General features: G+C 41.2%; 1 protein-coding gene across 1 annotated transcript in view; it reads left to right on the top strand.

Moving 5' to 3' along the window:
* Nucleotides 1–15,930, top strand: part of SMOC2 (SPARC related modular calcium binding 2) — a 135,274-nt gene that overhangs the window by 45,486 nt on the left and 73,858 nt on the right. The window contains exon 2 of the mRNA XM_082217113.1: nucleotides 3,258–3,429. Within this exon, the coding sequence (XP_082073239.1) occupies nucleotides 3,258–3,429 (172 nt within the window). The remainder of the gene's footprint in view (nucleotides 1–3,257; nucleotides 3,430–15,930) is intronic.

Below are 15,930 nucleotides of genomic sequence, written 5' to 3'. Positions count from 1 at the left end.
TAATGTGTCATTTTTCATTTGGCACATCTGGATTGTGGGGTCAGAAGCCTTCAAAACAGCTTGCCAATAGACAAACAAAAACTCATTTTTCAATAAACATTGACTGTATGAAATGATGGTGATATAATTGGTATTGTAATTATATGGTGTGTGCTTCTTGTTGTTTTTAGCTATTTTGGACTGAGAATGAAAGCGTAGGGTCAATGGAGTAGCTGTTCAGGTGTGTATCAAGGAGCAGGCACTGCTTTCAGACTTCTTGAAATTGCCCCAAGCCAGTTCCATTAGCTTAGGTCCAGTTTGTAAATCTTAATGTCAGCTCTGCACTAAATGTTTAACTTGGAGAACGGGGCTGAACAGTACTGGAGTAGAGATTATTTGTTTTTGCAAAATATTGTTGAGTCACACTAGGATGCAGGCAGGCTATGTCTGGAGTTTAGATGTTTTCATGCAGGCACCAAAATATTTTGTAACCAAATCATTAGTACATGTCTGGAACAGGATCATAACCAGGAAGCGTTGGCTTTGAAAGGAAGCAGGGGATGGAGCCAGCACTGAAATTAATGACAAAGAGATTTTCACTCTAAATAAGGCTGATCGGGTTTCTAATCCCCTTTACAGCAATTTTCTTCTTCCTATGAAATACTTTGATGAAACCAGGGACTGCGTGTATTTTATTGTTACAAATAAATCATAACAAATTGTGCCTGGACTTGGTTGCAAACAATTATTTTCTGGTAGCCAGATATGAAGTCACCAGTTCCACCATGATAGTGCATGGAAGGTTAACTTCTAGGTCACCGTTCCTTCTCTGGTGGGCCTCAGTGCCACAGCCTGCCCATTTCATCCCCACTTAACTGTTGTGCCTTCCAGCTGGGCAGTAGCCTTTTGGTTGGCCCAATGCCAGGCCCAGCATCTCCTTGCATGCTGAGTACAGGTGGGTGGAAAACAGAGAAGTGTGAAAAGAAGGTCTCCCTCCTCTCAGGGAAAAGGGCTAGAGGAGGTGCTGGAGGTTAATAGAAAGTGAGATAAAAGGTGGTGGTGGTGAATAGTTGTTGTTGTTTAGTCATTTAGTCATGTCCGACTCTTCGTGACCTCATGGACCAGAGCACGCCAGGCACTCCTGTCTCCCACTGCCTCCTGCAGTTTGGTCAAACTCATGTTCGTAGCTTCGAGAACACTGTCCAACCATCTCTTCCTCTGTCATCCCCTTCTCCTTGTGCCCTCCATCTTTCCCAACATCAGGGTCTTTTCCAGGGAGTCTTCTCTTCTCATGAGGTGGCCAATGTATTGGAGCCTCAGCTTCAGCATCTGTCCTTCTAGTGAGCACTCAGGGCTGATTTCCTTCAGAATGGATCGGTTTGATCTTCTTGGAGTCCATGGGACTCTCAAGAGTCTCCTCCAGCACCATAATTCAAAATAGTAGTAGTAGTAATAGTAATAGTAATAGTAATAAAAATATGATCTGGGAATAGAAATGAGTGTGCTTTTTAGATTTGGCCCAGTATTATGTCCGGCTGTTCTCAAAACTGTTTTTATGTGTTAGGCACATCTAGGTTCATTTCTGAAATGACCACCTTTTATCATGAGTTTTTGCATTGCCATTTCCCCCAAGAACATCCATATTGACTTCTATCACTTTATAAGTGCTATGAAGAAGAGAGGGACCCACAACAAAGGTGAAAATGCAATTGAAAGCTGTGATGTTGCTAAAGAGAAGAAGACCTCTGAATGAAGTTCAGCTCCAAGATACTGGAGTTTGGCAGATGGATGTTGGGTTTTGTTTTGCTTTTGGTGAGTGTTCCGTTCCCATCATGCACTGGCAAAACGTGGAAGTCTTCTGTAAGCACTCAAAATGATTGTCCCTCTCTCCCCAAATAGAATTGTTTCCTTCCCCAAACTAAAGGACAGCTTATGAATTGGAAAATTAACCCCTTCGGGAATCTTTATGCATCAGGTTTTGTCTGTGGATAGGTGATTTCTTTCTTCCTTTGTGACCAGCATCTCAATAATATTTCCCACCATGAATTGTCCTTCAGGTCACCCCCTATGCAAACCAATGGAGACATCTTCTCTACCTGAAGGGTCACACCTGGGCTGTAATATGCCAGCAATATTGAGGAAGGGTATGTGTGCTCTAGGTGCTGCAACACTAACTGGGGATGCTTACAAAGTTGAACACCCCTACAATGAACTATCACTCCATCCCTATTTGCCCAGTACTGTGTTCAACTTGAAGTTAAGCCTCAGACAATCCATGGTGGTGTTCAAAAAGTGCTAAACAAAGTAGGGAGTGTCAAAAAAGAATGTTCTTATAGTTTGTTACTGTTCCTTTATATTTTTTAACTTGTGCTAGGATTCCAAGGATATGATTATTGTGTCTATAATGAATTCTGTGATTTTTGTTGCACCGTTTACAGAAAATTATAATTATCATGTCTTACTGTAAGGCTTTTATATTTGCTTATAATAAAATGTGATGAAATGCAAGGAGAGCACAGTTGAAGCTCAAAAATTAAGTGGATTTATTACAGATGCATATTCTTTTTTTCATTTTAAAAAAATGCACACAGGGAGTTAGATATAATTCACAGACTCCGTATGCTTACTTTGGAAAACACTCACATTTAACAAAAATCTGGTGACTGTTTGCCATAGATGGCAATGATTAAGTCTCCTGCTTTTATGCCAGTCCCTCAAGAGTATTTCTGCACTGGCGTCAATTCATAACTTCAGAAATTCCTATGCTCCAGTTCATTGTCATTATTAATGTGTCTGTAAAATACTTAACAGGGTACCAGGCACTGCACATAATGAAAAGCAAACTAACCTATGCCAAGAGGATCATGATCTAAAAGCTGAAATAGAATTGTGACACAGCAGTCTTATCTAAGTAGGAAAGCAACTCCAGAGGGCTGTTTCACCTGCATCATTTCTGCAGAGAGGCAGGACTTGCAGAGATACCAGTCTGCCCTATGACTAGACTGGGGAAGAAAGGCCATGGTTCTGTGGCCTGTTCCTGAACCCCTAACTCAGAGCAGTCCGGCTGGTGCTGGGATTCTTACCAGCCTCACCACTGTGCAGTGCTAATTTGCTGTTTTCTCTCCTTGAAAAATAAATTCACAACCAGGATTTGTGTTTTGGGGTGTGTGGAGGTGGTGAGGTAGAGATCAGATGGCTGCATGACAGGCCAAATATTATTGGAGAGTTTTAATGCTTGATCAGATTTCAGCCTCTTACACCACTTTGTTTTGTTAAAGTTTTTAAGAGTGGAGCAAGACAAGGACAAAGAATGCAGCCTGGAATGCACGGGGTCCCCCCAAAAGTCGCTGTGCGCCTCAGATGGCAGAACTTTCCTGTCCCGGTGTGAATTCCAACGGGCGAAATGCAAAGATCCTCAACTAGAAATCTCCCACAAGGGCAACTGCAAAGGTAATAAATCTCTTTCTATGGACATAACAAAGCCTGTTATGAATTAATGCTTTAAGCACATTCCTTAATGTGTCTTCATTTAAAAAGAAGTGGAACCTATCATGAAATGTTGCAGTGTTGAGTGCTCCTCTTGGGGCATTCTGTTCCATTCTTCATCCCCCAAGTTTTCAACCTCCTGCCCCCCCCCCAAAAAAAAGAAATCAGCCAATATTTCATGACCATTGAGCATGAGTACTGCATCTTAAATGGTTTGTGTGTTGGAACTACTTGCATATCAGTGGAAGTGTTTAAAACAGAACCATAGCTATAATTTCTCTTCAACAACCTTGCTCAGGGCTCCCCCAATCCTGCTGATTCTTCCATTTCAGGCATCACTGGTGCTGTTTTGGCTGCATAAGGACCAGCTCTCAGAGAGCCGAGATCGCTGTTAGTGTATATGGACACTGTAAGGACCGTTGAGGTCCTTCAAATATTTGCTGATCCTGAGTATACACATCCTGAGGATGATCTACCAAAAGCACTGAACCCATACAGTCCAAATTTACCAAGCTGCTGCCATGTTTTTCGTATAAGAGTATTCGCACTCCAGATAATCTTGTCCGTCTGTACAAACCTGCCAAGTGATGAGTAGAACTTGCCACACATTTCTTTAAAATCACATACCAGAGAACATGTGGCAAAGTAGTTCTACAGGCTGTGGTGTGGGATGGGATAGTGTGATTAGACTGAGAATATATTATCACTATACACTCTAACGGCTGGTGTTGTAGAGCATGTTGTTGGATGGGATTCAGTGCTTGTACACCAGTTCCAATGACTTAAATCAGCAGCTGTTCTACACTGCAGCCCTTTAATGTTGTTGAGGTATTGCTTTTCTGTAATTAGCTGGAACTTGTAGAAATAGAATACAGTTTCAACATATAGTCACTATGGCACTATATCATCCAGAAATGCCTTCCTCCCTGGTCAAAATTTTCCCATAAAGTTTACTTATAAGAAGATGTCAGTCGGACTTCCATCTGAGAAGACATGTCTAGGATATTGCACTGTTGGAAAGGTCCAATGAAATGTTCATTAAAAGTGTTGTGTTTGCAGATCCTGAATGATTAATAGCCTCCTGTTCACCAGGGCTTGGAGATTAGTAATTAATAGCCTCTTAATGAAAAAATGAGAAGAAAAACATGAAAAGAAATCAGTGATTAGAGACTTCTATCATTGTGGAAACAAAAACTGACATTTGGGTGATTAAAAGTAGTTGTTCATGACTGATCCCATAGTTGGAATCAACAAGAAGCAATAAAACAAGGAGGCCAATTAATTAATTAATTAATTAAAGACACAAGAGTGCTGAAAAGCCTTGTTAGTGCTTTGACCAACCACACTGCATAGATTAGTGCTCCAATTATGTTTTATTGCTGGGGTGGGTGGGGGGAATCACCTCATAGTGGTTGTGAGGAAAAATATCAGAAGACAACACAGAAAACACTGGACTGCAACAATTTGGCAACAGCAAAAATTCTCCATAAAATATGAGTGAATGAAGAATAGTAATTCTATAGAAAGGCACTAAAGCAGGCTTCCTCAACCTTGGCCCTCCAGATGTTTTGAGACAATAATTCCCATCATCCCTGACTACTGGTCCTGCTAGCTAGGGATCATGGGAGTTGTAGGCCAAAAACAGCTGGAGGGCCGAGGTTGAGGAAGCCTGCACTAGAGTGAAAGCAGATTAAATGATATGACTACTGCATCTTAAATGGTTTCTGTGCTGAACTATTTTCAGATCAGTGAAAGGGATTGAAACAGCACTAGAGAGCCAGTGTGGTGTAGTGGTTAAGAGCAGTGGACTCGTAATCTCGTGAACTAGGTTCGCGTCTCCGCTCCTCCACATGTAGCTGCTGGGTGACCTTGGGCTAGTCACACTTCTTTGAAGTCTCTCAGCCACACTAACCTCACAGAGTGTTTGTTGTGGGGGAGGAAGGGAAAGGAGAATGTTAACCGCTTTGAGACTCCTTTGGGCAGTGATAAAGCGGGATATCAAATCCAAACTCTTCTTCTATATCTATCATTTGTCGTCAACATCCCATCCTCTACCCACCCTACTATCTTACCTCTTCCCTGTCCAGTTCTGATATTTAGTGTTCTGCTTCTCATTTCTGATTAATCTGAAAGTCATTTGGGCTAATTGGTGCAGAACTATTCAGGTTTTTGTGTTGCCAGCTTGAGGAAAAAATCTTGATACGCTTCCCAGCTTAAATGCAGGGTTTGATTTTCAGCACAATGCTATCCTTTATGCATAAATACCGATGATCACAAAAGGTTTACCTTTGCTCACTCTCTATCCAAAACAAGAGACCACACAGAGACATCCTCCGGGAGACAATTTTCCACGCCATGCATTCCTCATCTCTGTTAGCTCCAAAAAGCTCCTAAAGCACCAAGAATTCGTTAAAGAGACGTTCTGTCTCATCCCTGTTCAGTCCTAAATGAAATAATTTGCTTGTTCTCTTAGTCTCTTTCATAATGCTCCGTTGTATTGTCTAATTGGCTCTACCTCCATATTTGTTCAAGGGTGACAAAGAAAACTTAATTGAGTTTTGAAATCCATGCTCCTGTTATATCTGTTGACAACACAAAGGAGACCTTTTCATACACTGGAAATTCTGTAGGCCACAATGTACTTGTGAGATTCTTCCTGCTCCTAGAATACAAAGTTAAATAGAAAGTCAGCAAAAGAAGAAAGGAAGTCACACCATAGTTCTAAGGAAATTTCTATTTGCTAGTTGCACTGACTTTTCTCCTGCTGTTTCCCCAAGGAGCTGAAAGCCAGACCTAAGTGCAATGAATTCATTAATAGTGGTGTAATTGTAGTATTCAGAGCCTTCTGTGGAAAGGAAGCATGCATATGGTTCATATAGCCCAGAGGTCAGCAAACCTTTTCAGCAGGGGGCCGGTCCACTCTCCCTCAGACCTTGTGGGGGGCCGGACTATATTTTGAAGGGAAAAAAGAATGAATTCCTATGCCCCACAAATAACCTAGAGATGTATTTTAAATAAAAGCACACATTCTACTTATGTAAAAACATGCTGATTCCCAGACCGTCCGCGGGCTGGATTTAGAAGGCGATTAGGCCTGATCCAGCCCCTGGGCCTTAGTGTGCCTACCCATGATATAGCCCATCCAGGCAGTATACAGAGCCAGATTGTGTTAGCTTCAGCAGTAGAGTTGCATGAAGTGCCTTCAGATCATTCTTAGGGTACCTTGGTTTTAAAATCATAGTTCACAATTCTCCTAAGGCAAAGATGAAAGCAGTTTAGGGTAGTAGTAGTAGTAGTAGTAGTAGTAATAATTTATTTATACCCCGCCCATCTGGCTGGGTCTCCCCAGCCACTCTGGGCAGCTTCCAACAAAATATTAAAATACAATAGTCCACCAAACATTAAAAGCTTCCCTAAACAGGGCTGCCTTCAGATGTCTTCTAAAAGTCTAGTAGTTGTTTTTCTCTTTGACATCTGGTGGGAGGGCCTTCCACAGGGCGGGTGCCACTACCGAGAAGACTGGTTCCCGGTAACTTTGCTTCTCGCAATGAGGGAACCGCCAGAAGGCCCTTGGAGCTGGACCTCAGTGTCCGGGTTGAACGATGGGGGTGGAGACGCTCCTTCAGATATACTGGACTGAGGCCATTTAGGGCTTTAGTGGCCAGCACCAACACTTTGAATTGTGCTCAGAAACGTACTGGGAGCCAATGTAGGTCTTTCAAGACCAGTGTTCTGTGGTCTCAGTGGCTGCTCCCAGTCACCAGTCTAGCTGCCACATTCTGGATTAGTTGTAGTTTCCGGGTCACCTTCAAAGGTAGCCCCACATAAAGCACATTGCAGTAGTCCAAGTGAGAGATAATTAGAGCATGCACCACTCTGGCGAGACAGTCCACTGGCAGGTAGGGTCTGAGCCTGTGTACCAGATGGAGCTGGTAAACAGCTGTCCTGGACACAGGACCCATGAGCCTCAGTCAGCATGGCTAATGATCATGGATGATGGGAGTTGGAGTCCTAACACCATCTAGAGGACCACAGATTCTCCACCCCGTATGAGAACATTGAGCCTGGTTTTGAAGCTCCTTCACTGTGATCAATCCAAATGGATCTTTCCTTTCCAGAATTTGGGTTTGGGTTTTCAGGGAGCATGTTACAGTGGAAGCATAACTGTCCCATGACATCACCTTGAGGTTCGACTGGCATGAACATAGCCAGCTACACGTGCCAGCTGAAGACCAGATGAAAACTCTTTTGGCAAGCCTTTTAATGCTGTGGGATGCCTAGATCCCAGGAACTGACAGGCTGTTTTGGTTTTTATGAGAACTGTTATTTTATTGTCGTAATTTTTATAGTTTTGTGCAGCTGTTGTTGTAACCCGCCATGGGATTTTAGGATGAAGGGCGGACCAGAAGAATTCAAAATAAATAACTAAACAACTTTTTTCTAGGTCCCCCTCCCTTCCTTTTGGCACACATTATGGCCCTCACAGGCACACACAAAACACACTCACAGAGTTTTGTTGAGGGGTTTTCTCACATTCGGCCTTTTCTTTCAGCATGGAAAAGGTAGTCTTCTTCCAAACCCTGAGTAAGCATAGGACACAGACTCTGTTTAAAAGTAATAATTCAATATGTGCAATAAGGTCAAAATAATAAAAATATGGCACCCCACCCCCCAAAAAATATGAGCATTAGATGCAAAAGCCAAGATTTCATTGTTACCCACTTCATTTTCTTCTCTGTTTTCCATATTTAGCTAAAATCTGTCAGAGAGCGTTTAGGTTTAGTGACGCCTGCCACAAAGCAATGGGTGGTTCCTAAAGGCCAAGGGAGTCCCAGCCAGCTCTGTTATTCTTTTGTTTTCTTCAGAATATTTATTCCCTTAACCACCAGATGACTAGAATGTCAGATACAGTTCCAGGAAGGGAAATTACTTCTGTTCTTTTTGTTAATTATATTCCTCAAGAAGAAGAAGAAGGTGTGGGTGTGTATATTTGAATAGAATTCCACAAGGTTATGAGGGAAGTGTTATTAAGGCCTGGGTAAAAACTAAAAACAATGAAAATTATTTGCAGGATATATTTGTTCTTTCTATGTTTCTCAGACCAACCAACCGCAGACCAACCTAGCAGATGACCATAAGGGAGAGCTTTCAATAACTATCCTTAAAAAAATTATACAATCAGGGGAGCATTAAAGGGTTTTGTAGAAAGGAATGACAGAAGGTGTTCCTAGCACAAACCGCCTCCCTGAAAAAACGATTCAGACTAAAACAATAGAAAAACTTGCTCTTTGATTATCCTAAATTATTATTAGTTTCCTCCCTAATATTTTCCGCTTTGGGGGATGATTTCACTTCCTCGCAAGCCTGGAACCAGATGTCACAGTACTAGAGACTACCCCAGAATGCACTTTCTAGCCTAATGTTGTAGATTTAAGAAGTGTAGAGACCAAATTTTCAATTGATAAGAAATACATTCAAAAATGAAACAAAACAACTCCCAGCAGTGTTTGATTTATAACACAGAACACAACTACTTTATAACATGATCATGGGACATCTAGAAAGTATAAAACAATGCAGCTTCATAAGAACAAGAATCATTCGCAAAATAGAATATTGATTGTCCTTGAATTTTCCCACCACACTTCCCATCCTTTTCTGCCACACCAGTGTGGTCTGCCACACTCTTTGACAACCACTGGATTAATCCATAAAGTAAGGAATAGGGATGGGAGCATCTGATAATTTTCATTCTATCAGTTTCTCATTTTTTTCAATCTTAAATTCAGCCCTCTAGATTTTTGCAGCAATTAGTGATTCGTTTTTTAAAAAACAGAATGAAACTAATCCTCATGAAAATTCACCAGCATTGTGAATGTCTCATAATGAACACATATACAATGTGTTCATTAAGAGACATGTGGAGTTTTGACTAATGTACATATTTATGCAAGCAATTTCCCCCAGTTTAATGCATTTCTGTAAGCTATCTTCGCTAATCACTTCATTTTAATGCAAACTTCCCCCTAATATATGCCTTTTTATAAACATTGGTTGGCTGGAGAACTACATTGGAAAATTCAGTTAAGTGTGAATTTTGAAGGCTAGCTTTGTTTGGGTTTGCAGATAGTTTCAGAAAGTGAAAATTTAATAAATGTAGCTTTAAATAGGAGCTGAATCAAATTTCTCCTCCAGTCCTAGTGAGGAGTCTGTTGCTGAAGCCTTCCACACAAGCCTTCCCTGCTTCTCACACTGCGAAGTTTATGGAAAGGGCTGTGATCGGTAGAGAAAGCTGGCAGAGAGCACTCTCAGGCTTTATTTTATTTTATTTTTTAAAGGCTCTCGGATAACCCTTGGTAAGATCCCAATATTTCTCCAAAAGTTTTCTGGGAAAGCTTGGAAAAACCTTGCTAATTATGAGGTTAGCCGGAGAGAACTTGCAAACCACAGATTGTGCCTAACTTAAGTCTTATTTCTAGGTTGTTGCTTATCCACTGGATCCCACTAGTTCTTTCTGTGTCCATTATATTATAATTAATTAATTTTTATTTCACTTTTACAGCCATTGACTTCTCTTTTCAAAGCACTGGGATAGTTGTGCAGTGATCATGTGCTCAGAGTGTAGTGGAAGGCACCTCATAGAATTTGGCATGTAGGTTGTATGAATAAATAAACCGCATCTAGATCTGGCCATATATTTTCCCCCAATGTCTCCAGCTGTTGGAAGTTGATGCCATCATATAGCAGTTAGCCTTTAGCTTAATTTTATTTATTTACTTATTGTATTTTCAGATTTACAAACCATTTCACAGCCAAAATCTGCTGAAGTGGTATACAATAAGATAAAAATAAGATATAATACAAAAAAAACCCAAACTCATAAACGAAAAACAATAAAATCGTTTCAATGACTGGACAGGGAATATTGCATAGAATGAATGGGTTACATTTCAGGGATAGCCTTCTTATACAAAAATGTCTCCAGTTGCTGCTATCAAGATGCAAGGCACTTGACTAATTTCAGGTGGTGGTTGAGTTACCTGCCTCTCTAGCATTTACCTCCATTTTGGCAGCTATCTAATAATAATGAAGCAAGAACTCTAATGCAAGGGTAGTGAACAAGGTATCCCCTAGACATTGCGGACTACAAGGCTCATGCGTCTCTGCCAATGTAGGCAATGGTCATGGATGATGGAAGTTTGGCTTTAGCTGTGCATACCTGTTGTTGTTCAACTCCCATCAGCCCTAGCCAGCACAGTCAATGGTCAGTGATGATGGGAACTGTAGTCCAACACCATCTGAAGGGCCACAGGTTCCTCTTACCTTCTGTCCAATTTTATTGTGGAATCAAGAGAAGAATTAGATTGTTTTGTGTAGCATTCTATATATGCAAGCAAGGGGCCCGTTTTCTCTCTCCAGGGTCTCACAACTGTTAACTGTTAATTGAGGTGGAGGGTTTTAGTGCTTGAGTGGCATCTCTTCACCTCACACCTCAGCATCTTCAAATCCCGAGTCTGCAATCGCTGCCAGCTTACTGTGTCTTGTCTCTGTGTGCGCAATATCTATAACAGACGTGTCTAGTGGAGGAAAAACAGATTTCTCTTTCTGGGGCACTGTCAAGAGAACAATGTTCTGTTGCCAGCGGCTCATTTCCCAACTGAACAGATCCAGTGGGTGGATTGGAAGAAGTGGCATTTTAAGTTGGATCCATTTTAACTTTTTTTTTCTCCCCAAAGATATTTTGGCCTTTCTGCCCATAAATTTGTTTTTTTGGTGGTTCGGAGAGCTCAAATGCAGAACAGTCTATGCCAAGTTTACTTTCAGATTCTGGGCAAAAATGGAACTTTCAGCTTGGGCTTTCTGCAAGGCCAGTAAATTCCCAAGTGATGCCAGCGACTACATATTTCTCGACAACTTTTCGTGTCAGGGACCAGATCTCAAAGCAGCCTTTGTTTGTCAATAATCATGGCCATAAATGTTTCCCTGTTAATTGCACTTCAGTGTTGCTTATGGACACGGAGGTGCTGAATACTACATTTAGCTCTAATGTTCTAGACTAAACGACATCTATTTATGCCTTGTTGGCTTGCTATGTTCCAAAATAAGGAACAGCCTTTTAAAATAAAGAATAAATCTGGCAACCGTAAGGTATACCCTAACAAATATGTTCACTGTTGGCTGCTGAAAAGGGATCTTCATTGTATGCACTGGCCAACATGTTTCCGTTCTGTTCTGAAATACTACATATCTCACTGGTGTTGGTAAGGCAGTTTCAGTCCGTTCAGGTTTTCAGTTCTCTGCAGTGGTGCTGAGGGAACTTTCACCATAACCTGAAAAGTGTTTTGTAAGAAGATTAGCTACAGACAAAGGAATACTTTCACCTGCCTGTGTGCTTGAATTAACTATTCCTACAACTATACCTGAGATAGTTCCTATTCGCAAGGCTATTTTGGGTCCAAGGCCATTTTGGGTGTTTATGCCAAACCTTGAATTGGGCCTGGCATTTTCAGCACTTTCAGGACCTGTGACACTTTGCAACCAAACCATTGCCATCCTCAGAATAGCTGCAGATTCTGAACCAGCTTCAAAGGCAACCAATTGGGGCCCAGCTATCCAGGGCAAGGAATGGCCATAGCTGGCAAACTAGCCGAAGGTGGGAATAAGCACTGCTAGCCACAGAAGCCAAATGGAACTTCAGGAACAGATTGGAATCCAAGGGTGCTCCCGGGCTATGAACTGGTTCCTTCAGGGGCAACATACCCACCCAAAGCACCACCATCTTGTCAGGATTCAGCCTCAGTTTATTGGCCTCCATCAAGCCTCATACTACTTCCAGTCACCAGTCGAACACCTGCACAGACTCTTTTGTTTTAGAGGGAACTGTGACCCCATCACAAAGCAGAGAGGAATAAACAGAAGGAACCGTGGCTTTCAAGCAGAATTAGAAAAAGCAACAGTCAAACCTCACCAGAATTTATGCTGGTGCCGAAAGAAGGCGAAAAATATTTTCTCACCGAGCAAGATTCCAGTGGAGCATTCCTTATTTTATCGCAAAGATTTAGTAAATATCTAAATTGCTGAGTGGTTGCAAATGGGAATTGCTCAGAGGTAGGCTCTGTTTAGGTGCCAGTGGAAGAACACTCCAACTTAGATAACTTTGTCTCTTTGCAGAGATCCAGAATGCAGCATTTTGCTTTTTTAAAAGAGGTAGAAATGGTCTGCTGCTTCTAGCACTACACACCAGCCCTTCTGTGTATGCATGTGTGTGGAAATGCTGTATTTTTATGTGAGTGCTGAACACCCCTAGTTTTGATATATGAACGTTTTGGGGTTGTGTGTGTGTTTAAAAATAGCACCTGAAAGTCTAAGGCCAAACTTAACCTCTCTGTAGATGTATAGCTGTTCTTTCCTCATTAGGAGTTCCCTTGCATGTTCAGTGAGTGTACATGAAAGGGGTGTGTCATTGTTCCCACTGAGCGTGACACCCCACCTGGTGGCCATTTGTTCATTTTTAGTGAGAGAAGGCCTTACTCAGATATAGAAGACATATACTTCCAGTTCTGCCGTTCTGCCAAAGGAATGAGGGCATGGATAGGCATATTTGTCAAGTTCATTTCCTCTCATTCAGCTTTTCATTGCTCCAGGTCTAGTTCTTCACATTTACACATCAGTTTGCTTGCTTGCTTGCTTTCATTCAAATAAAATCCTTATAAAAATTGATCAGTCTTTCAGTGTGAATTTTTCCTAACAGACACATTTTTGTATGCAATTGTGCTTAATGCACATATTTTTGTAAAGCAATTTCCTGTGAGATGAGTTTTGGTAAGTTATTTTCATTAATATATGCATCTTTATGCATAGTTTACCCCATTGCCTACGTTTTTGCGCACATTACTTGACCGAAAAACAGCATTGCAAAATTCAGAAAAGTGCACATTTTTCATATTATGGCTATATTTTAATCTGCATAATGTTACAGAAAGTGTGAATTAGGCAGGTTCATATTGAAATGCAAACTGAATCAAATTTATTTCCCATCCGCGGAAGAGGGGTGTTGCTAGTGGGTGCATCTGCATTTGGAAATGGCTAAGAGGCAAAATCCTATTTCCCCCTTATATTCAATGAACACATCAGGGGGTCCATCTGAACACTTCTATGAATGTCTCTCTTGCTCAGTTTCTCATTGAGAAAATCAATCCAACAATTCAGGTGTATTGCTTAAAACCACCAATCATCATAATATAAAGTAAAATGAGGGAGGCAGGAAGGAGAGAATAAACACAACAAAAGCCAATAGTCACCACAAATCAACAAAACAGGGGGAGGAATATATATAATAGAACAAATGTTATGAAAAATAAAACAGAATTAAGCATAATCAATACAAAGTGACTAAATAAAAGCTGGTAGTTGACTAGCAAAAGTCCGTCTCAGCCAGTAATTTGCTGAGGTTTAAATTTCCATCATATCTGTTTTTAATTTTAGCTTGCAGGTAACTTTTGGTCAGTATGAAACTTGCAAAAATAAAATTGAGATAGCTGAAACAATCAATCAAGCTTTTATATCAGTATATTTTACCTTGTAAAAATTGGCTCATCCCTTGGCTAGTGCCATTTAAAATTGGCTACTCTTCCCAGTGCCTTAATATCCCTGTTAAAAAGCAGGAAGTCTGTGTTTTGACACATTGAGGAATGGGTAAAGAATTTCCACAGGTCAGCAAGCTAGTTCTCGCTAATGTCAGCTAACAAGTGAACCGGTGTACTTCTCTTATATTTTAAATCCACAAGGGCACTAAGGTAAGCTGCCCCACCCCCAAGACCTGAATTTTTGTGTGGATGGCATCATATGTGGATGGTGAAATGTACTTTGAAGAACAGACCACTGAATGCTGAAAGGTTGGTGCTGTCATTTATGGATCACCTTGCCAGGCTTGTTGCATCCTTCACATTTTGCAACTGCCTGTCTTTTAAAATATGGAAATGGCTCAGCAGTGTGGGGAAACATCTCTATAAAATTATCTATTTATTATTACATTTATACCTCACCTTTACTCAAGAGACCATTAGCCATGATGGCTGATTGGAACTGGAGGGCCACAGGTCCCTTATCCCTGGTTTAACTGGTATAAAACCAACTTAAAGCTTGTGCGGATGCTTCCACAAGAAGTCACTGAAATTCGGCATTCTGAAAACTGGGGCGGCAGGGGGCGGGGGGAGGAGGAGAAGCCAGAAAACGGAAACATCCATATAAAGTGGGTGAGTGGGTGCAGAGGGAAATCTTAGAAGTATCCAAATTGTGTGACTTAATATTAGTCCCATCTGTTCAAATCTTTACAGATTTAAGAAAATCTCTACATTTGGTTCAAGAACAGCTAAGCGTCAGTGGCTTGCCCTTAGGGTAAATTTTACTTCAAACATTTCACTTTAATCACTTTCTAAGTAGTCTTTTCTCAGTGATAAGTATTATTTTGATCTCTTGAGTAGGAATTTCTGTTTATAAAATAGAAAGATAGATAACTGCAGAAATGAGTATAATATCTTGTACATGAATACTCACTGGCCTAGAGAAAACAGAGTAAGCTTGCTTTACCCCATTTAAATGGGGCCTGGCCTGTATTGAATTTTCTTGCTGAGGGGAAAAATACCCATCTTTGAAACAAGTCCATTTGTAAAAACATGTATTTTCAGCTTTGCCATTCAATGAGATACCTAGGATTAAATGCACAAATACAACCAGACTGTGACAACAACAACAACAACAACAACAACAACAACAACAACAACAACAACAACAACAACTTATTTATACCCTGCCCATCTGGCTGGGTTTTCCCAGCTACTCTGGGCGGCTCCCAACAGAATATTTAAAACACGATAAAACAGCAAACATTAAAAACTTCCCTAAACAGGGCTACCTTCAGATGTCTTCTAAAAGTCACATAGTTGTCTATTCCCTTGACATCTGATGGGAGGGCATTCCACAGTGTGGGCGCCACTACTGAGAAGGTCCTCTGCCTGGTTCCCTGTAGCTTCACTTCTTGCAGTGAGGGAACCGCCAGAAGGCCCTTGGAGGTAGACCTCACTGTAAAGCTAAGACATATGATCCAGCTCACAATTGGCTCATGAAGAGGACAAGATGTGGAACTTTCCATAAAACTAAATGTGAGGAAATCTGATGAACCTTTAATATACACCTGCATTTGAAAACCAGTGCCCTAAACTATGAGTAGGAAAGTTATGGCCCTCTAGCTGTTGTTGGACTCCAACTCCCATCATCCCCAGGCGACATGGCCAATGGTCACCGATGGTGGGAACTGTTGTACGACAGCATCTGGAGGGCCACAAGTTCTCCACCCCTGCCCTAAACAGGCAGAAGAGCAACACTGAAACATTCTTTGTTTTGAGGCAGAAACACGCACTTCAGCTCCATGACAGTAGGAGGCTGCTTCCTGTGTGAAATATACTC

This window comes from Podarcis vaucheri (assembly GCF_965113315.1).
Source record: "Podarcis vaucheri genome assembly, chromosome: 3".
Classification (NCBI taxonomy): Eukaryota; Metazoa; Chordata; class Lepidosauria; order Squamata; family Lacertidae; genus Podarcis; species Podarcis vaucheri.
The sequence above is the reverse complement of the archived record's forward strand: the minus strand, read 5'-3'. Positions and strand labels throughout refer to the sequence as shown.